The sequence below is a fragment of the Vespa mandarinia genome, chromosome 2 (genome assembly GCF_050613455.1).
Source record: "Vespa mandarinia isolate Hongniang chromosome 2, ASM5061345v1, whole genome shotgun sequence".
Taxonomy (NCBI): Eukaryota; Metazoa; Arthropoda; class Insecta; order Hymenoptera; family Vespidae; genus Vespa; species Vespa mandarinia.
Genome location: NC_140811.1, coordinates 13,917,501 through 13,940,000, shown reverse-complemented (window position 1 = coordinate 13,940,000; position 22,500 = coordinate 13,917,501). Strand labels below are relative to the sequence as shown.

General features: G+C 31.4%; 3 protein-coding genes across 11 annotated transcripts in view; 1 reads left to right on the top strand and 2 right to left on the bottom strand.

Annotated features, from left to right (window-relative positions):
* The window catches only part of Snap25 (Synaptosomal-associated protein 25kDa), a 33,630-nt gene extending 22,417 nt beyond the window's left edge, over positions 1 to 11,213 (top strand). For 6 of the 9 annotated variants that reach the window (XM_035864450.2, XM_035864423.2, XM_035864442.2 and 3 more), the window contains 3 exons: positions 273 to 390; positions 770 to 1,043; positions 4,925 to 11,213. In XM_035864450.2, the coding sequence (XP_035720343.1) occupies positions 273 to 390; positions 770 to 1,043; positions 4,925 to 4,987 (455 nt within the window). In that variant the 3' untranslated portion in view covers positions 4,988 to 11,213. Of the gene's footprint in view, positions 1 to 272; positions 391 to 769; positions 1,044 to 3,326; positions 3,470 to 4,924 lie in introns of those variants that run through there. The other 3 variants (XM_085655042.1, XM_085655041.1, XM_085655040.1) reach the window with 3 other exon arrangements.
* Positions 11,214 to 12,289: 1,076 nt separating this feature from the next.
* LOC118440748 (uncharacterized) lies at positions 12,290 to 14,816 on the bottom strand. The gene is made up of 4 exons (XM_035864230.2): positions 14,670 to 14,816; positions 14,299 to 14,542; positions 13,401 to 14,224; positions 12,290 to 13,247 (listed from the first exon to the last, which is right to left on the bottom strand). The coding sequence occupies exons 1-4, from the start codon at positions 14,798 to 14,800 to the stop codon at positions 12,524 to 12,526; spliced, it is 1,923 nt and encodes a 640-aa protein (XP_035720123.2). The 5' UTR covers positions 14,801 to 14,816; the 3' UTR covers positions 12,290 to 12,523.
* A 1,013-nt stretch (positions 14,817 to 15,829) lies between these two features.
* Polr3C (RNA polymerase III subunit C) lies at positions 15,830 to 20,383 on the bottom strand. The gene is made up of 9 exons (XM_035864388.2): positions 18,198 to 20,383; positions 17,906 to 18,109; positions 17,711 to 17,829; positions 17,513 to 17,643; positions 17,197 to 17,446; positions 16,918 to 17,126; positions 16,668 to 16,821; positions 16,214 to 16,574; positions 15,830 to 16,141 (listed from the first exon to the last, which is right to left on the bottom strand). The coding sequence occupies exons 2-9, from the start codon at positions 18,050 to 18,052 to the stop codon at positions 16,007 to 16,009; spliced, it is 1,506 nt and encodes a 501-aa protein (XP_035720281.1). The 5' UTR covers positions 18,053 to 18,109; positions 18,198 to 20,383; the 3' UTR covers positions 15,830 to 16,006.
* Positions 20,384 to 22,500: the final 2,117 nt, after the last annotated feature.

The window sequence follows — 22,500 nt, the reverse complement described above, 5'->3', positions numbered from 1 at the left end:
AAAAGGAGCGGCGTAAAACTTTAATTAGTCGCCTCTAACACATTAATGAGAAGGAAGAAAAGAAAAAGAGAAAGAGAGAGAGAGAGAGAGAGAAAGAGATAGAGAGAGAGAGAGAGAGAGGGAGGGAGAGAGAGAGAGAGAAGTATTGTATGTTGTATATTATATTATATGGTACACGCGCGACACACGTCCCTCCTTCTTCAAAATCGGTGTGCCTAAAAATTTTATTTTCGTGTACGCTATAACATTATTCCTTTTGTACGACAAAACAGAGCAATTGGATCGAATCGAGGAGGGCATGGACCAGATCAATGCGGACATGCGAGAAGCAGAGAAGAATCTTACCGGGATGGAAAAATGCTGTGGTCTCTGCGTTCTCCCGTGTAACAAGTACGACTGTTACATTACATAAATCACTTCTTATTTTTTTTCTCTCTCCCTATTATTTTCCATTTTTGTGTCTCTCTCGTTTTTAAAAAGAAAAAAAAAAAGAAAAGATTACAAAAAAAAAAAAAAGAGAAAAGTCCCTCTTTAGTTTACTCATCAACTCATCATTTTCACTTGACATTTATATTTATATGAAAAAATATCTCGAATCGTTAATCACGATTTTGAAAATCAATTCTACGAAAAGTGTCAATTGTATTTGTGTTTTGTTTCTTTTTTTTTTTATTTATTTATTTATTTATTTATTTATTTATTTTTCTTTTTTATTTTATTTTATTTTATTTTATTCTTTTCTTTTCTTTTTTTTTTTCATTTACAACAGGAGTGCAAGTTTCAAAGAGGACGAAGGAACGTGGAAGGGTAACGACGACGGTAAGGTCGTTAATAATCAGCCTCAACGCGTGATGGATGAACGCAATGGACTCGGCCCTCAGGGTGGCTACATCGCTAAGATCACGAACGATGCGCGTGAAAACGAAATGGAAGACAATATGGGTCAGGTATCGACGATGATTGGGAATCTCAGAAACATGGCTATCGATATGGGCAGCGAGCTCGAGAATCAAAATCGACAAATCGACAGGATCAACCGGAAGGTAGGACGAGTATTTCTTTTAATCACCGTTACTTTCGTCTCTTTTTCTTCTTACGATCTTCTTTCTATTATTTACTTTTATATTACCATATCCTCCTTTTTCTTTAATTATATATATATATATAATTTTTTGTTTTTTTGTTTTATATCATTTCATCTTATTTCATTTTATTTCATTTTATTTTACGGAGCGTATCTCACGTGCGAATTTTTCTATCTCTCACGATGCACGCGTTCACCGGAACGATGCACACGTTCGTCGTTGCTTTCGCTTTCTTAACGTTTCCTTTCTGACCTTTTCCCATGGATATTTTTTTCCCCTCCTTATTCCTTCGATCCTTCGACCTTTCCTTAATGTTTCCTATGAGATACGTAATTTCAAAGAAAGTGCATAGTATCCGTCGTCGTTTGTTCGAAATTTCATAATGCAAAAAAGAAAAGTCTAAGTCTAAGAAATATTTATGTACTTAAGAGTACAAATTTACGATTACTTTATTACTCTGTCGTAAAAAGCATTACATGTACGGCAGAAGTGTGTTTATATTCATTCTTTATATCGACAATAAGTTTTCTTTTTTTTTATTATTTTATCTTTTGCTTTTTGAAAATCAGATACATTAAATCGTATGTTATGCGATAAAGAAAGAATATAAGAAACGTGATGTGATCAAAATTCGTACGAAAGCTTTTTAAAATCGCACGAAAAAATTAAAAGGAATTCGCTCGACCGCTCAAAGGAAACCACCCATTCGAGTTCCAAGCAATATTTTATATTTTACAAATACGAGACAAATACGAGTAAAGATTTCTACAAAATGCGTGTGTGTTTGTGTGTGACTCTTTCTATAATAATGCATAAATTAACATTTCCTTTTATCTTATTCATCAAATTCTTTGAAGAAGCAAACAAAGAAACAAATGAGATTAAAAAAAAAAAAGAAGAAGAAAAAGAAAATAAAATTTACATCGTGCATTCTCAAGTGTGTTCGTAAAAAGTATTCGTAAATTCACCTAGTACCTGTATATTCCCAGAGAAAAATCATTTGAAAAAATCAAGAGCACGATGGTAAGTAATTTCCCTATCCTTTGCCATTCCATTATCTCGTTGTCGTCCTTTATATGTTCTCTCTCTCTCTCTCTCTCTCTCTCTCTCTCTCTCTCTCTCTCTCTCTCTCTCTCTCTATTTATCTATCTCCCTCTCTCTATTTATCTATTTCCTTCTCTTTCTTTCCTTGCTTATCTATTTATCTTTCTACTTGTCCTCATATCACGTGAAACTATATAACCAAAGAAGAAAATTGCAACACGCGAGCAAATTTAGTTGCATACGGTTGACTGTAATTAATTTACCGTAATACTCATTATTTCTTAAGAGAGATTAGAAAAAAAAAAAGCAAAAAAGAATTCTTCTTACGAAAATATATGAAACTTATTTTCTTTGGAAAGTGTAGCAATTTTCTTTAACGAATCCATTTCTTTCTTTTCTCACGTCGATTAAACTTTCCTCCTTCCTTATTGATGTTCGTAACTATCGCAAAAAAAAAAAAAGATCGCTGATAGAAGTATCATTGATCCAGTATCCCAATTTGATAAAAGTGAGACGATTGTTGGATTAACGTATGGCTATTGCAAAATATTAACTCCTTTGAAAGAAACAATACAAAAATTTAATAAAAGAAAAGAAAAGAAGAGAAGAAAATTATTTCGTCTCGTTTTCATCAGCATAGATATGAGCTTGAGCACTAGCACCGCACGATTTATCTGATTGTTCTTATTAACTGCTTTTACGCGCTTGAAAAAAAAAAAAAAAAAAAAAAGATTCAATTATTATAATCAGATTATTGAAATCAATTTTCAAAAACAATTACATTTCACTTTTTCTTTCTTTTTAAAAACTTGATATGAAAAATCATGAATGAAAATGAAGAATTATAAAAAAAAAAGTATTGTTTTATTATTATTATTATTATTATTATTATTATTACTATTTATTTTTTTATTTTTAATTAAAAAATTTTTTTATAAACATTATAAACGATTATAACATGCCAAACGTTGCAAAACTCGCTTTGTATAATTCTCCTAGTTATATTGAACGTAGTTGTCTTTTCTTCTTCGCTTTCTTAATCTCTCACTTTCCAATTTCCATGCACATTGTGTGATCTCTAACCTCTTAATCCAAGAGTCCATTCCTTATCCAAGCACGCTCAAGCGCGTGCGTACGCACGACACACGCACAAAAACACACGCTAGTGTAACCAAAATGAAAACTGGTAATCCACAGGGCGAGTCGAACGAAACGAGGATAGCCGTGGCGAATCAACGTGCACACGCCTTACTCAAGTAAAAAAGTTGAATGTGTGGTACTCAACTGTCCGGGTATATACATATATCACAAAAAAGAAATATATATATATATATAAAATCACGCATATTTATATATACATATATATAGACATGATAAAATTATATATATATATATATATCTGTCTTCTCCGAGCCTCTTCCTACCCCCCCGTCAATATAAAGTAACAATATAAAATATGATCCAAAAAAAAAATATAGGTTGATAGAAAGAAAATCAGTGCAAGCAAAAGAAACAAAAAAAAAGAAAAAAGAATATATTGTACGTACGAACAATACGATTCCTCTCCCCTTTTTTCTTCTCTCGCCGTCGCGTTGATTGTAAACGCCTCATAAATAAATCGTCAAAGATCGTCACGTGCGTCCAATAATTTTCTCGATCTTCTATATACTAATACTAATTCTTCTTCTACTTTTACTCTTATCCATATATAACATAATTTCATTTATATTCGTTTACAATAAATTTCTCTTTTCATTCGATTATCCGATCGTCGAACGTGTACGAGATTAGAAAAAACATATATATATATATATGTGTAGGTACATATAATATATGATCATAAAATATAGGGTTTAGAATTATCTTTTTATTTTAGTTTGAGGACTATTTGTTGTCGAACGAAAATTGAATGTGAATAATTTGATAATTGACTTTGTTAATCGAGATGAAAAAAATTAACTAAATAAACGGGTTCTTCGTAACATATGAAATTTACTATAAAAATAAAAAATAATTTGAATTGTTACTCTCTTGAAGCCTTTATCTTCGTCTTCGTCGTTCTTCGCGTGGTTCTTATAAAAAGCTTTTTTGAATTTTATATCTAAATATTTTTCGATCATCCGCACAATATCAAATTGTACAAAATTAATGCGTTTATAAAAACTTTCTAATAGAGAATTTAATCATTTAATAATCTCTCTCATAGGTATACATAAATATAAGAGAATAATATTAACTGATCTCCGAGTTTCTTCGTAATAGATTAATTGTTCGTTTGTTGTAACGATGTGCCAATTGAGAAAACAATAAGAAGATCGATAATTAAATGAAACAATTAAAAACGAAAAAAAGAAAAAGAAAAAGGAGAAGAAGAAGAAGTAAAAAATAAATTTGTCGCACATTTCATGATGCATAAACGCCCATCGTGTAACTACATATTTTATTACGTCTATATGCGATCTATTGATATTGAAAAATAGATATTTTTTTTTCTCTTTGAAATGATCTTGTTAAATGTTGCGTTCTGTACCGCGCGAGGAAGTGACGGATAAAAGAAAAAATAAATAAATAAATAAAAAAAAAAAAAAATAAAGAAAGCAAAAATATAAAAAGATGAAAAAAATAAAAAAAAAATGAGGCAGAGAGAGAGAGAGAGAGCGAGAGAGATAGAGAGAGATAGAGAAATGATCGCTCGGAGTACTTGGAAGGATCCGTTTTGTATTTTCGAAGGATAAAAATGGACGCGCGCGTTATAATTTTTCGTCCGTTTATTTTCCTATCTTTTTCACACGCAGGGCGAATCGAACGAGACAAGGATACAAGTGGCCAACGAGCGAGCCCATCAGCTGCTCAAGTAAAAACCACTCACGACCATCTCTCTCTGCACCTCCGTCTCGGCCACCGGCATTACTGATACCATCATCATGTACAACAACAACAACAACAACAACAACAACAACAACAACAACAACAACAACAACAACAACAACAACAAAATACAAAAATCAGCACCAAGACAAGTACCATCACAATTATACTTACAATTTACACTATACATACATATGTATACGCTTTCCTTTTTTCTTCCTTTCTTACTTACTCATTACCCTCTTAATCTATATATCTGTATTATTATTCGCTGATAAGATTATCATCATCGAAGGGACGAACAAAATGGAATGGATAGCAATATCATAGAATAATTGTTAATCAGTAAGACTTATTACGGGTCTTTTGATTTCTAATTTTCGAAACTTGATAATTCGTCCATTTTTCTTCTTTCCTTAGTATTTATTCTTTGCCACGTAACAGTATTTTCAATTATCCTGATGTTACTTATTTCTTTACGCAGTTATTATTTTAATTTAAAGAAAAAGAAAAAGAAAAAAAAAAGAAATAGAATGTCTACTCATATATTCGTAGTATCGTCCAATGAATTATTTTTCCTTATCGATAATAAGACGCGTGAAACATATCGTTTGGCATCATTGTCATCATAATTTTCCGTACTTAAGGAAGCTTCCTAAGTCAAACTGTGTATTAGAAACTATAGCAATTCTCTTATTGTATGTACCGTCAATTTGATATACTGATTCATTAAACGGTTTGTCACATCGATTAGCCAATCCCCGTCCATCTTTAATAAAAAAAAAAAAAGGTATTTATTTATTTATCCTTTTATATTATACTCAACCGATTTCTATCTTTTTTCTTCTTTTTTTGTTAATCGTATCTCTCTACACACGTAATATACACACGCAACTCACACACGCGTACACGTTACTCACGTTATACGTTCACGTTCACCTTACCACCGTACGTCGCTGAAAAAAATAAAAAAAAAAATAAATAAAAAAAAAAAAAGAAAAATAAAAAAAACACAAACCAAACGAAATAATAAGCAAAATAGAAAGAGAAATTAACTAGAAAAAAAAAATCTTTTTCGCGACGGATCTTTTTTGCTCGTAAAAATTATCCAACGAGAGCACGTCGTACACTTTAAAATCGCGTCATATTTTAAATCTTTAAATATACGGCGCTTGATTAGAGTTCTCAGCGGGAACTAATCCGCGATTAGTAGACGCCGAGAAGAATTGTAAATTTTAAGCGACTCACGACGCGCGTTAGAGATAAGCGAGAATAATAATATACGAGAGTTAAGTTTCTTATCTCAACGATCCTCTAACGAGTACAAAGCTAATTAAAAAGCAAAGAAAAAAAAAGAAAGAAAAAAAGGAAAGAAAACAATTATAATAAATAATTACATAGATCGAGACCGCATTGTACGAGATTTTCCTTATTATCGTTATTGTTATCATTGTTATTATTATTATTATTATTATTATTATTATTATTATTATTATTATTATTATTATTATTATTATTATTATTGTTATTATTACTATTCTAATGGGAGCGCGATCTTAGATTTTTGGCGCTATTGAAATACGCGTTATCTCTCTTGTATATGAAAATTCAATTAATATAAAAGAGAATGAAAAGAAAAAAAAAAAGAAAAGACACAATAACAACAATAACACAACAACAATAACAACAACAACAACAACAACAACAAGAACAACAACAATCCTTAAAAACGAAATAGAAACACACAGGGAAGAAAGGAAAAAGAAGGACGACTCGCGTAACGAGAGACGTGCGGCACGAACTCGAGCTTTGAGTTCTTCTTCCTCCAATGGGTTAAAGAATGTCAACAACAGGTGATAATGGAACATACACACACGCGAAACGATATAATGATAGAGAAAAAAGACCAGAGAAACATGTATAATAATTGCAATACAATATGGACTAATGAGAGAGAAAAGATAAAATTTGGGCCTTTTTTATAATTAGGGTAAAAACAAAAAGAAAAAAAAGAAAAAGGGATCGACGAATTTTCATATATTCGTCGTTTGTTCGATCTTATCTTTCTAGTTTCGTGACTTTTTGTTCTTTTTACTTTTTTTCTTGTTTCATTATTTTTTTTTATTTTATTTCAAACTTTGCGTCACCTAAAGTGAACCCGATTTGGTATCGGAAATATATATATATATATATATATATATATATATATATATATATACACATATACATATATACATGTGTCATCTAAGATTTTTTTTCGTAAATGATTCTGAATTATTCTGATTTTTCTTTTTATCTATAGAGACACAACGAATCCGACGAATTAGGGAAAATAAAGAGAACATTATTAATTAATTATTAATTTCTATTTCTAAGAAAACAAAAAAGAAGAATTGCAAATCGTATCGATTGAAAGAAAATATAAATCTTTAAAGGTAAAAAAAAAAAAAAAAAAAAAAAAAAAAAAAATACTATCTCTTTTTACTTATTTATTCGCTCTAAGTAAAATTGCTTTACGTCAAAAGTTCTTTTTATATCTCATCAAAATCGATATAAAGATATTTTAAGATCTAGTCTTAGGTGACTCACCCAATATGTATATGTGCATTTACGTATCTATGTATGTACATGACGATTTTCATCATGAAAACATTTTTCTCTCTCACTATATGTATTTATATATTTCGTATATACGAAAATTTACATAATCATAGACATATATATATACACACGCATACATACAGATACATATGTACACGAGCACGCGTATATACGTAATATCGAGAGGAAATACGATCAAGAAAAAGGATGTCAGGCGCGAGGAAAGGGGGTGGGGATAAGGGGGAGGAACCGCAGATAGGAAGAAATAGATAAAATAAAAAAGGGGGAAAAGTAATCGGAGGAGATGAGGAGGAGGAGGAGAAGGAGGCGAGGAGGAGGAGGAAAATCAAAAGATTTTCCTACGAAGATTAGAAGAAAAATATCATAGCAGAAAAGAAAAGAAAGGAACCCAAAGGAACGGAAGAAGAGGAAGAGGAAGAAAAATAAGAGGAGAAGGAGGAGGAAGAAGAAGGAGAAGAAATGAAATAAAAAAAGAAAAAGAATGAAAGAAAATGAAGATTGATAAATTAAACGAGAAAAACGCGTCATGTTCGTCGAGAAGTTGTCCCGAACAAAACTTGTAGATAAATATAATCTCCCTTTTTTCAATCGTCTTAACAAAATCACACGACACATGTGCACGTAACGAACACTTACACGACATACGCACACATAAGTACAAAATTAATCCTACATATAACACGAACATAAGTCGTAGAGGTTAGCTGTTCTCCACCTTCCCCAAAGTTTATGCGCCCGTCGCTTTATGAGTGCGCCGGGGTCACAGTAAGGTATAACTCCAATAATTAGCTGATATCGAGAGGAATGGAAAGAGGAAGTGAGGACATACAAAATTAACAAAAAAGAAAACAAGAGAGAACTTAAAAGAATAACAAACAAACAAAAAACAAGAAATAAGAAAAAGAGAGAGAGAAAGAGAGAAAAAAATAAAACCAAATTATTTATCCTACAGAGCTGGGCACAAACTAATAACGTAGAGAAAGATGGAGCGAAAAGGGCGAAGCGAGAGAGAGAGAGAGAGAGAGAGAGAGAGAGAGAGAGAGAGAGAGAGAGAGAGAGAGAGAGAGAATGTGAGATCGAATGTGAGAGGATGAACGAGAGGGAGAGAGAGAGAGAGAAAGAGAGTTATATACATACATATATATACATATACATATACATATATACATATATATATATGTATATATATATATGTATATATATATGTATGGACAGGTTTCATAAATATGTATATACACACACATATTTATGAAACCTTTTCATTGCACTTTTGCTTTTTACCACTCGAATATGTCGGCTAACAAATAAGATCGCGACCCTTGGACGCTTCGCTGGACGAACGTGTACCGATCAAAGTTGATTAAAAAAAAATTAAAAAAATTAAAAAATAAATAAAAAGAATATTAAAAAAAAAAAAAAAAAAAAAAAAAAAAAAAAAAAAAAATATTAAACAAAAAAGAACAAGAAAAACAAAAAAAAATAGAAAAAAAAGAATTGTAAAATTGAAAGAGAATAGAAGATATAAGAAAAAATAAAAAAAAAATAAAGTGTGCGATCCCGATTATAGAAACGTGTTACTGCGCGTAGTTTTATAAATGTGTATGTACGCGCGTGTGTGTACGCCTGTTCTGAAGAAAAATTGAAATCGGGAGGGGAAAGAGGAACGACTCGAGGATCGTTAGAGGTATATATCTCGTTATACTGCGTACGTCGGGAGAGATAAAGAAAGAGATAGAGAAAGAGGGAGCAAATATTATTCTGACTTATGTTAATCGAGTATAAAAAAACAAAAAAGAAAAAAAAAAAGAAAAAAGCGATAGGTGAAGGAGGTATAGAGATAACGATGACGATGACGATATCGATGATGAAAAGTATTGTTACGTGTATATATATTATATATATATATATATATATATATATATATATGTATATACACATATATATATATATATATATATATATATACATATATAAATATCTATACATATATGCATATAACTATAAAAATATATTTATACGTGTGCGTGAGTAATGTGTGTATTGTACTTGCTTGTATATGTAATTATGTAATACATAAGATACACGCACGTACGTACGTAGGTGGAGAGGTCGCGATTTGAAAAAAAAAAGAAACGAAAATGAAAAGAAAATAAGAAACAAATAATACGGTGAAGAGTCCCTTTTTCTCCTGAGACCCTTTTTAGCTCTCTCCTGAATTCTAGAGAATCGTTATTATGTATTCAAAAGCGTCGGTTAATGTCGTTGATACCGTGTAATTAAAACGAAGAACGTGATGAGAACTTAAAAAATAATGAATTAATATAAAAGAAGTGAGATATAAAAGCGATAAAAAAATAAAAATATGGGATCGAGCAATATTATTATTATGATTATTGATTATCTATTATACGATTATATTGTACCATTAACTTCGTCGTTATAAAATCTTTATCGTCTCCTATAAACGAGAGATTAAGAAAACAGAAGAAAAAAAAAACAAACAAAAAATGGAAAAAGAATAAAAAAAAAAAAAAAGAAAAAAAAGTTAACAAAGAAGACACATAAAAAAAAATCAATACATATACATACACATATATGCATATACATATATATATATATATATATACATATATACAGACATACATAATTAAAACAAAAACAAAAATGAAAAAAATACCTTGCGTTCGCTATTTTCGGGACATCCATCTCATAATCCGATGATAGACGAATAAATATATTATATATTATATAGCGAGAACTAACGTGATTATAAATGCGTTCTTTAAAACGCGTACTTTTAAATACCTATTCACAAATGTATAGATAAAATGCAGGTAGACATTAGTAAAGGAGTAGATAGAGAATGATAGAGGAGTTAGATTCAGAGAAAAAAGAAAGAAAGAGAGGGAGAGAGAGAGAGAGAGAGAGAGAGAGAGAGAGAGAGAGAGAGAGAGAGAGAGAGAGAGAGAGAGAGAGAGAGAGAGGATAGAAAGAGAGAATGTTTATGTATATGTGTGTGTGTATTAGGAAAGGAACGAATGAGAGAACGAAATGAAAGAGGAGAGTGAAGAGTTCACGAGAGAGGATGAATGGAGGGTAAAATGAGGTCAATGAAGAGAGAGGGAGAGAGAGAGAGAGAGAGAAAGAGAAAGAGAGTGATAAAGAGTGATGGAGAGCTATGGTTACTCGAGAGAGATCACTGTCTTTGTATCGAAATGATCAGAATGAATGTTATGTGCCGACTTTTTGGTAACCTATATTAATAGTAGGTCGAACGAAGTGCGATTGTAAATAAAAGATAAAAAAAATGTAACGAAAAAAAAAAAAAAGGAAATAATAAAAAATAGAATAAAAAAGGAAAAAAAAGAGAGAACAAACCGAATACAAATACGAAGATTAATGTTACTCTCTCGAGTCGAACCATCGCACATCGTTTTGCAATTTGTCCGAATTAGGTTGCCTCCTAATTAACGATACACTTCAACGAATTTTGCGAGAGCGCGAAAAAGAAAGAGAGAGAGAGAGAGAGAGAGAGAGAGAGAGAGAGAGAGAGAGAGAGAGAGAGAGAGAGAGAGAGAGAGAGAGAGAGAGAGAGAGAGAGAGAGATAAATGATAAAAAATGTCAGCTCTTACCTTTCGTGATGAGATCCAATGCACGTGGAATATTGCAAATATGTACATATATACGTATATATATACATAGGTATGTATACATATATATTCGGTTAGTTTCGGGCTTGACAAAACGGATTAAAATGAAAAAAAAAGAAAAGAGAAAAAGAGAGAGAGAGAGAGAGAGAGACTTAAGTCAGTTTGAAAATAGACGAGTATATTTCATTATTTTTTTTTTTTCTTTCTGTTATCTCGCGATGTTGGATTTGGCCCAGTTTTCAGGTTCGCGTTCGTTAACTATTCTCTCTTTCTTTCTCTTTTGGATTTTCAACTCTGTGAATGGAAATTAAGCGTGTTACCGTTTCTTTTTTTTTCTTTTTTTCTTTTCTTTCTCTCTTTCTTTTTTTTTCCCTCGAGATCTCTCTTTATTTTCGTTCCACTTTAAATTTCGAACGAGGTATATTCTTTTACTTTCGCAAAAGGAAAAAGAAAACAAAAAGGGAAAGAAAAAGGAAATGGAAAGACAAGTATCGTAAAATTGATAAGAACAATCGACAAAGAAAAATTCCACGTTATTTTGAGATCTCATTGCGAGTGCATGTTCAATTCGAGATCGATTTATTGGGACCACCATTGCAAAAATGTTGCAAGGTGAGGCGAGAGACATTATGTTAGTCTACGAATAGGAGAGAACGAGGAAACGAATGACATAGAGAAAGAGAGAGAAAGAGAGAGAGAAAGAGCGAGAGTGAGAGAGAAGAAGCAAGAATGATCGATCGATTGGTTTCTCGAGAGCGAAGGATGATGAGTGAGTGTGTGCTCGTGCCTATCCGTGTACGTGTGTAAATTGCACATACACACAACACGTATACGCGTACACGCGTGGATATTTAAATAATCGAGATATACCATTAAATTTAAGCTTATCTCTTTTTAGTACCAATACGTTGCTAGATGTATTTCAGAGATCGTGGTAATAAGAAGAATTCTTCGACAGTATCGACATTATTATTATCATCATTATTATTATTATTATTATTCTTATTCTTATTCTTCTTATTATTATTATAATATAATAAATGCCTGTGTATTTTACTTCTCGGCAAATAAACAGAATATTGTATGTTGCCGCTATACCTTTTATCTTCTGAATATATTATATACCTTTCTTCGATCTGTTTCCTAAAAATCTAATAAAAACAAAAAAAAAGACCATCCACAAAAAGATAATAAGAAAGAAGATAAAAAAGGAAAAAATGAAAAGAATCTTTCATCGGATTCATAATCTTAATTCAATCCATAAAACGACGATACTTTTTAAACGTATCGTTCTTGAATGGCGTGTATCCCTTGCTGGCCGTGGGAAAATTTCGTCCTTGACAATGTATGCAATTGTTAATCGAATTTGCGTTAAAGTTTGAGGGACGTGCGAATGAGGTAGGTAAGGTCCACGGTGGTTGTTGATGGTTACAATTAAAATTCCTTCGAAAATTCCATGGATGGCATTGCTGTTGTCTTCGTTGTTCTCGTTGCTGTTGTCTGATCAAAGTTGGTCTTGGATAACACGGTGACATATGAGAATGCAAAGGTGGAGTTGCTGGAGGTAATGGCGGTGCTAATGATACTGGTGGCGGTGGAGTTGGTGGACAAGGAATATCTGGGAGTAAGTTTCTTCGTTGAGCAATTCTAAATTCTTCAGGATCAATAGAATAACCGTATGACGTCTGTTGAACTTTGCATTTTGAGGGTCTGCTAAAGTTTCTATTACGTTTTGCACAGCAGGCACATATACCAGATCTCGTGAATCGTTTAACGTTATTAAACTGGGAATTGGGATTCTCTCGTCTTGATAAAGTGTCTTGTAATGTCCCACGAAATCGATCGTAGGCGTCGGTTGGATTATATCTTGATAGAACGTTACTCTTTTCACTTAATCTTGGACTTTGAATTATTCGATCTTCGTGAATTTTCTTTTCAGTAGAATTGATGCTTCGTTTGACCAGTTGTTCCCAAGATCTGTGCGATCGATTACAATTAGAATTGATTATATTTTAATGAGCTAATTGAAACAGAATGATAAAGAGAGAGAGAGAGAGAGAGAGAGAGAGAGAGGGAGAGAGAGAGAGAGAGAGAGAAATATAAGAAATTGATAACTTATCAAATCTTTACCTTGGAATATCAGCTCCACCGGATTCTCTACGATTTCTTTCCTCGGGATTCAAAATTCTTTCGAACTTTTCCAACAATTTTTTTCGATCTAATTTGCTCGGTTTCGAAGTCAACTCCTTATCTACTTTATTTCTCGTATTATCGGTAGTGGAGAAACGAAGAAACGTAGAACGAAGCTTCGTGCTTAAAAATTCTTCATTTTTGTTAGATTTTTCATGAAAATTCCGTTTCTCTTTATATTCCTCGGATTGAGGAGGAAATGGGGGTGGTATAGGTGCAAGTATTACGTTTGGTGTCCTGGTCGTCGATTTTTCTCGTGATTTCAAATTCGCTTTTATAGGTCTTTCATTTTTTTCAATGAAAATTTTATTATCCTCCAGTGATCTTTCTTTATCGTATTCCTCGGTTGAAAGTGGCAAATAACGATACATCTTTATTTTACTTTTCTTTTGGTTTCCATCGATCGTACCATTTTTCGATAAAACTGGACTGGATTTGGCTTTTCGAAGACGATCGATCTGTATCAGCTGTACCGATCCACGCGGGGTCAATACAAATTCGTGTTCCTGTTGGCGTTTCCATTCGCCTGAATGATTAACTTTGTGCTCAGAACGAAAGTTGGGCGATTCCAATGTTTCTTTCACGAGAGATTGCGTTTCTAGGGTTTCTTCGTCAGATCCTTGCGATAAATTTGCATGACACTTTGAATGAGAACTCGATATACTACTAAATATCCAAGCGCGATAATAGATCTTCTCTGAGCCGATATAAAATTCATTGCTGTATGCAGTCTGTACTAAACGTGACAGTGCGCTTAGTATAAACTAGAAATGAAACGAACTTTATAATTTTATTCTGGTATTGTCGTAAAAATTTTAAGAGACGTTATATCGTTTACCTGATAAAGCGAGAGAAATAATAAAAAAAGTATTAAAAAGAATCCGATAACTCTTGCATGCGTTATGATAATCGAACGACATCCAACGTTCCAAATGGTTTCTTCATTATTTTGATCAAAATTACAAACTTGACTAGCTTGAAGGATTTCTCGATGTCCACAGGATTTTACGATTTTGTTGGTACAGCAAGAAAATGGTACATCTTTGATGGTCGTTATCTGGTCTTCATAGTTTTTCGTCGATCTTTCGAAAAATATAAAATATATCGATCAATATACAAACTAAAAAAAAAAAAAAAAAAGAATTCGAATCATGTATTTTAAACGTTTCGATATCAATAGAACAGAGATTATAATCGGTCCGATTATACCCACTGCCCCTCCTGCTGACGTTTATAATCCTCATAGTCAAAATATTCCATTGATTCTTTAACCCAATTGACACGGAACCAATCACGATAATCTTCACTTCCACAACATTGTAATTCCATTTGAACTGCATCGACGCATGATCTAACTCCATCGTCGTTCGCATAATTTTCCATAGCTTCGATCATACTATCATCACGGATCTTTTGTTGAAAGGTACTGGATCTTAGAAAACAGGTAATATTGATGGCAGCAACGAGACATCCAGATATCAAACAGAGGACTGCATGTAAGAATAATATACGATTGGCTTCGTGTCCGCTGTTTTTGTCATCCTCATCGTCGTCAGAATCTAGAATTTCAGAATCCTCTGAATTTTCCTCGTCATTGGATTCGTTCCTGTTGTTCTCTTCGAATTTAGATTTTGACGTGGCAAGAGGAAGACAAAGATAAGCCTTCAGTCCAAGTATATAAACAGGAGCACAGGGTATAGCTGCGACGACTATCACAGTTGGCCAGAGGTGTCCATCACCTGCTCGTCGTGATCTGCTCGTTAACCCACGGCGTTATAATTTTAATTTTTTTTTTTTTTTTTTTTTTTTTTTTTTTCCTTTACATTTAAATATCCTTCCACTTTTAACTATTACATTAACGAAAGAAATCTTTATTCTAATTGGGCTCTTCGAAGAATCGACTAACCTGGCACTGCGAGATTAAGATAATCGCCGACGTCTCGTCTAAGTTTTATTGCCCATATTATTGCAGCAAGCACCATAATCAAACCGATCATGCTCATCGTAGATATGATCGCTCGAAGAACTTTTATCGATCTCCAAGTAAAAGTAACATTAGGTACTCCCATGTATTAATTAACGTGAGGTAGTCATGTGTCATTTTGACTTGTCTATCATGACTTTTGTCGTTTCAATTTTTAACTTATTATACCGGGTGATAAAAAATTTCATACAAGAGGATATTCGATTGCTTTTCATTTTTTAGCGTCCACCTTTGTACCAATTTTTTTTCTTTTTTTTCCTTCTTTTTTTTTTTTTTTTTTTTTTTTTTTTCTTTTTTTTTTTTTTACTTTTCTACAATATTCCAGTGTACATACGCACATACATATATATATATATATATACTTATGTATCTCAATGCATTTGTATTCTATATTAAACTATTTTAAGTTTCTACAAAATTTAAACCAATTTGTTTTGTTTAAGTATTATTTACAATATGATATAAAAAAAAAAAGTTCTTACGTTAATTATCAATGATTATGAAAAAATGAGGTAATGTTTAACAGTATTCATCGCATATTTACAAAACAAATTAAATGATATTAGTGATAACGCACGTACATAGTTAACAAAAATAAAGTCTCATCTATTTGTAACTCTGTAGCACCTAATTTCTTAATCACGTGTTGTACTTTGTCCAAATGCTGTTTCTCCGATGGTGTCATCATTTCGGCGATCTATCAAAAGGATAAATTATTATGAAATATTATCTCTAACGTTATTATCAAATATATTTTATTTATGCACACCTCTGCCAATTGTTCTTCGGTAGCTCCGTGTTCTTTTAAATTACTTGTTAGCGTTTGCATACGCAACTGTTTGTCTATCATTCGTTTATTACTTGTCGCTTCGTGATCTCTTCTTTGCATGATGTTATACAAAGCGTGATAACAATGTTCAATTTCCATTTGGACAACCTGATCTAAATCTATGTGAAATAAGAAAAATGTTTTCGTCGGTGCTGACGAAGGACCAGCCTTTTTCATTTCTTGCATTTGCAAATAATTCTCTTGCAACAATGTGTACGTCAAATGTTTCGCCTCTTTCGCAGGTATCATGGCTAACTGTTGAATCTGTTCTTGTTCGACAAATTTTTTACTACGTACCAATCTGTCAATGAAAAAACAAAAAAAAGAAAAAAAAAATGAATCTGTGTGATTAGATCGACAAATCAAATACCAATAATAAATTTAAATAAACTACCGAAAAATTCTAGCAGCTTTCGATCCAAAACGTTCCATTACGATATTTTCTAACGTTGTCCAAGCTAATTGATTAAAAGCTTCCTTCATATTGATACTGTATTGTCCACCTCCAGAATCTCCGACACGTTTTATAAATTGACTTTTATCGTCATCTAGAATCATATATTGTTACTACAGATAAAAATAAACAATATTTACCTTATTATTATAATATTTAATTGAATTAATTGTGTTATATTATTCCATACCTATAAGATTCAAATATTGATCCAGATATTGTATAAGCCTTGGATAGTTTAACTTTTTTACTACATCTTTTATTTCGATATATGGTATTGGATTAGATGTATCTGCCCACGATGCTGTTCTTAAATACATAAGAAAAAGTAATTGTCTCATTAATTCTCCAGCATCCTCGTCAAATCTTGTACGTATAGCTGATACAATAACTTGATCCCTACGATAAATATTAATTTAATATATCTATTCAAAATTATTAAAATTCTTTTCATTTCTTAATGATTTACCTAAAATCTTGAGTAAATCGATCAAAATTAACTTTCCAGTATATATTATTATCTTTAGGATCGTCTTCCTTTCCTTGAATTATGTTTTCCAGTGCTTTTAAATTAATTTGTGGCATATCGAAATTTGGCTTATCATCTATATCACTTTTCATATTTGTACACAAATCGCGCATAAGAAATTGATTTTTTACTAGTAAATCGAAATTATCTTTCAATGATGATACAGATGATTGTATATTACTGCATGCATCTATAATTAAAAGTATATTATATTCTTTTACATAAATTAATGTAATTATATAAATAGAATGCTTACTAGCAGATTGCTGAATTTTTTTATATGCATTCATTATAGTCTGCGATGACGTTAAAGATCCATTTTTCAGGACTTCTTCCAGCATTATCTCTGACTCATCTCCGCATACATTTTTTACAAAGAACATATACCTATAAGATTAGATATATTTATGAGATAAAGGCAGATATCATTGTATCATATAAACCATTAAAATACCTTGGATATCGAAGCATTAAAATAATTTTGTCTGGTAATAAACAATATTCTGTACATGTTTCATTTTGCCAATAATTTACAAGCCCATATTTAATAAGAGTACATAAGGATTCCTTCACCTAAAAATTATTTTTTACAAGATTTAATTATTGAAACTGAATAAATCTTGATATATTTCAAAAGTTAAATTTTTACCTTAACAAGAGGAAGACGAGTACTTTGTCGTATAAGGTGTAATGTTCTGCTACCGTGTATAAAAAGGTCTTTTCCTACACGCTGCACAATAGGGCCAAAGTGTTCTACCAAAATAGTTGAGCATAATTTACTATATATCAGTGACATGTTTGTTGCACAACAACAAAATAATAATTTAATGAAATTCTAATATCACAGTCGCACCTATAACACATAATTTAAGATAATTATAATTAAATATTTGATAACAAGAACTATACTTTATTATTGAAAAAAAAAAAAAAATTCTCACAATAATTGCCTTTTTGGGCATATTATTATACTATCAAGAGATCCATAACATAACCTCATTTGTATTTCATTGGTGCGAGCATGCGCAATTAAATATTTTCAAACATTGTACTGCCATCTTGTGTAACGATGTTATCGTCGATAAATACAATCGACCGTTGATAATCGCAGTCGATAAACATCGATTATGCCTTAATTAATGACTATCGGTATCAACGTTATCGTATGCAATAAAAGGATGACGTTACAAAACACAAGATGGCAGCACTCAAGAAAGAATTGTTTTTGCTCCAAATTTAATTGCTCTTAAAACTATTACACATTCTTTAATGTTCTCATAATCTTAAAAATAAGAAAGAAAAAGAAAAAGGCAAAATGTCTGTTTAATAAATTCATTGCACTAATTTTACTATTTAAGAATAACAGATAACTACGAGAGTTCTCCCGTCAAAAATACATTTATTTTCGAGATCGTTTAATAAACACCAACTAGTCGAGCGTGTCGTGTGGTAGGCTCTTTGTACTTAGCAAATGACTAAACTTCTTGTCGCTACGATTATAAGGAAATGCATTTCTCGCTATTTCTTTCTAAATGCATTATTAATCGAACCAATTGTGTCTTATCGTATTATCGTTTATTCGCCATTACCTGCGCTAAAATGAAAACGCGAAAATTAAAATAAAAAACAATTTATTAACGACATAATTACAATAGTATATTCTGCATGTGGAAAGCAATATTTCTTCTCTTTATACATCCTTTCCTCTTCCCCAAGGTTGGATATATCATATCCGGCAATATTTCTTTCATTTAATCACAAGCCTACCGTAAAATATCCGCACTCGCATTTGACATGAATTTTTCTTTACTCTCTTTCTTTATTTTCTTTTTTCCTTCTTTTTCCACCGTCTTTCTTTTTATTCGCCCTTTGCGGTCAACGTTCCCTTACGAACGATTCCTAAACGCAGCTGTGACTTTAATCGTGTAAATCGATTTACATAATATTTTATTTATTTATTCTCATTTTTATATTTATTTATTTATATATAATATATATATATATATATGTATATATATATATATCGGCTCTAAGCACGTTAAGCCAAGTTCGCAACGGAAAAATACGCCTGGACCATTTCTTTCTTAGATTTCCCATCTCAGATTCTTTCTTCGGACGTATTTTATCATCTCCTTTCTCTTCCCCTTTTTTCTTTTTTTTTTCCTTTTTTTTTATTTTTTCTTTTCGCGATGTGTTCACACTTAAAATCACTGCGCCCTATTTCCTTTCTTTTCTTATTTCTTAAGAGCAATAAAATCGAAACCTCATGTACAAGGTGGCGTCTCATAGTTGATGGATTTATGTATTTCGAAATCCATCATTTAAAATTAAATTCTCGGCGAAATTTAATTAAAATATTTTAAGCGATATAAACAAGCACTTTCGTGATCGTGCGTGGGTCTGTTCGAAAAGGAAAAAAAAAAAAACGTAAATATGTATAGAAAAAAAAATAGAATAATAATAATAAAAATAAAAAAAAAAAAAGAAAAGAAACAAGGAAAAAGAAACAAAAAGGAAAAAAGAACCGTAATCGCAGTAACCGAGAAACAAATTTTCATTCGTCATCGGCGAAAATAAAGTCTCTAATTGCGTGCATTAAAAAGGCGAAAGAGTTCTGAATACGTCTCAGGGAAGGGACGACAAAACGATTCGACGAAAGACTGACTTTATTTTTCGTATGAGTGTGTGTTTTTATTTTTTTTTTTCTAACATCTAATCAGTAAGAATTAGCTAAGTAGAGAGAAAGAGAGAGATAGAATGAAAGAGAGAGATAGAATGAAAGAGAGAGAGAGAGAGAGAGAGAGAGAGAGAGAGAGAGAGAGAGAGACAGACAGACAGACAGAGACAGATAGATAGATAGAAAGGGAGGGCAAGATTGACAGAGATAGAGATAGAGAGAGGGAGAGGGAGAGAGATAGAAATATATAGAGAGAGAAAGAGAAAGAGAGAGAGAGAGAGAGAGAGAGAGAGAGAGAGAGAGAGAGAGAGAGAGAGAGAGAGAGAGAGAGAGAGAGAGAGAGAGAGAGAGAGATCTATATGTGCTCCGAATTATAACGTTTCAAAATCGATATTAAATTTTTTTTTAACATTAGAATGATATTGAAAATTGCTAGGATATATATATATATATATATATATATATATATATATATATATATAAAGAAAAAAGAAAGAAAAAGAAGATAATATACATATAGATGACGCACATGTATATATATATATATATTTTCCTATAAGAGATATGAAATGGACGATTAAACAAAAAAAAAAAAGAAAAAAGAAACAAATAAAGAAAAAGGAAAAAAGGAAAAAAGAAAAAAAAAAAGAAAAAAAGATTTAGCGCCGGCTTTCTGTGAGTTTAAAATCTCGCGAAAGAAAAATGTATAATTAATATAAAATAATTGTTATTCAACGTGTAAAAAAAAAAAAACGACTACTCGTTATTTACAGTTCATGCACGCCACACAACATCATACACGCGCACATATACAACGACGACGTCAACGAAATAATCAATTCGTGATTGACAATCTATTTCTTTTTTTTTTTTTCTTTTTTTTTTCTTTTTTTTTAAAGATCCGCGTTTTTCTCCTCCCTTTTTTCCTTTCTTTTTTGTTGTTCTTTTTCTTTTCTTTTCTTTTCTTCTTCTATTAAATTTTCTTCATACTGAAATACGTTTTACATACAAGTATGCATAATTGGCTCTCGCACACATGTTAAAACTCATATACGCATTACACGCAAGCAGCACGCATACACAACATACGTTTTCCTTCAACTTTTTTAAAACGGGTTTTCGATTTCTTATACGTGAAAATCTACATTCGGTTCGGTTCGGTTCAGTTGCTTAATTGGATTAGAACACATACACATATGTATTTTAATATTTGTTGCGATTTTTTTCTTCTTCTTTTTCATCTTTTTTGTTTTTTAATTATTATTCTGTTCCATCGTCCAAATTCCAAAAGGTCTCTCATACGCGCGTTTCTTTTTATTTTTCTGTTTTATTTTTTTTTTCTTTTTTCTTTCTTTTTTCTTTTTTATTTATTTATTTATTTTCTTTTTCATATCGCCATTGTCCTGTTTCTATTTCGAAAGTAAAGATATATCTTCTCTTCCATTTGTATTTTATTTTATTTCATTCTTCTTTTGTTTTCGTTTTGTTTCTTTTTCTCTGACGTGTATATTATAACTGCTCCAGGGCACCGAAAAACTCTTGCTGCATCGAAGGCATCTCGTGGCTATTGTTGTATTTTTATCTTTATTTTTATTTTTATCTTTACTCTTATTATTTCTTCTTTTTTTTTCTTTTTTTCTTTTTTTTTTCCTTTTTTTTTTTTTTTTTTTTTTACTTAGACTTCTCTTCTCTCACATCTCTCAAACTTTTAAATAAATAAATTGCGATCTCACGCTTCGTATTCTTTACTATTTATTAATTAATTAATTAATTAATTTATTTATTTATTTATTATTATTATTATTTATTTTTTCTTTTTTCCCTTTTCTTCTGCTTTTTTTTCTAGTTTTGTCTTTTTTTTTTTTTTTTTTTTTTTAACTTAGGTAGCATGGACGTCAGAGCATCTGTACTTCGACAGCGACTTCCTACTTTCTCTCTCATTGTTCTATTTTCTTCTCTGTCTCTCTCTCTCTTTCTCTCTCTCTCTCTGTCTGTCTCTCTCTCTCTTTCTCTCTCTCTTTCAACTCTATATGCAATTGCACAAAATAGTTTCACTTTTTAAAAATTACTCTTGTCCCTTAAGTTACTCGTTAAGTTATATCTCGTACTTCTTCGTAGTGTTTTGAAACTATATATTATTGAGAATGTAATTTTCTTTTATTTCGTTTCGTTTCATATCTTTTTCATTTATTCCTCTTCCTCTTCTTCTTCTTCTTCTTATTTCATTTTATTTAATCTGTTTAATGATTACTTTTTTTCTTTTTTTTTTTTTTTTTTTTTAAGAGAATACGTGGGGGCATTCGGGTCGTATGAAACTAATTTCTTGTCGAATATACACATAGGCGATTATGATTTACTAATAAAAAGATTCGCATATTTAATCCGTTCAGTCACGCCGGAACGTACGAGAGGGAGTATAATTTCTTCATTTTATATTCCGTCAATAATTTCTCTTCTTTTTTGTGTTTTGTTTTTCATTTCCTTTTTTTTCCCCCTTTTTTTGTTGTTGTTGTTGTTTTCCCTTTAAATGTCTCTTTACATTTTTCGTTTGATCGGTGATACGTTTC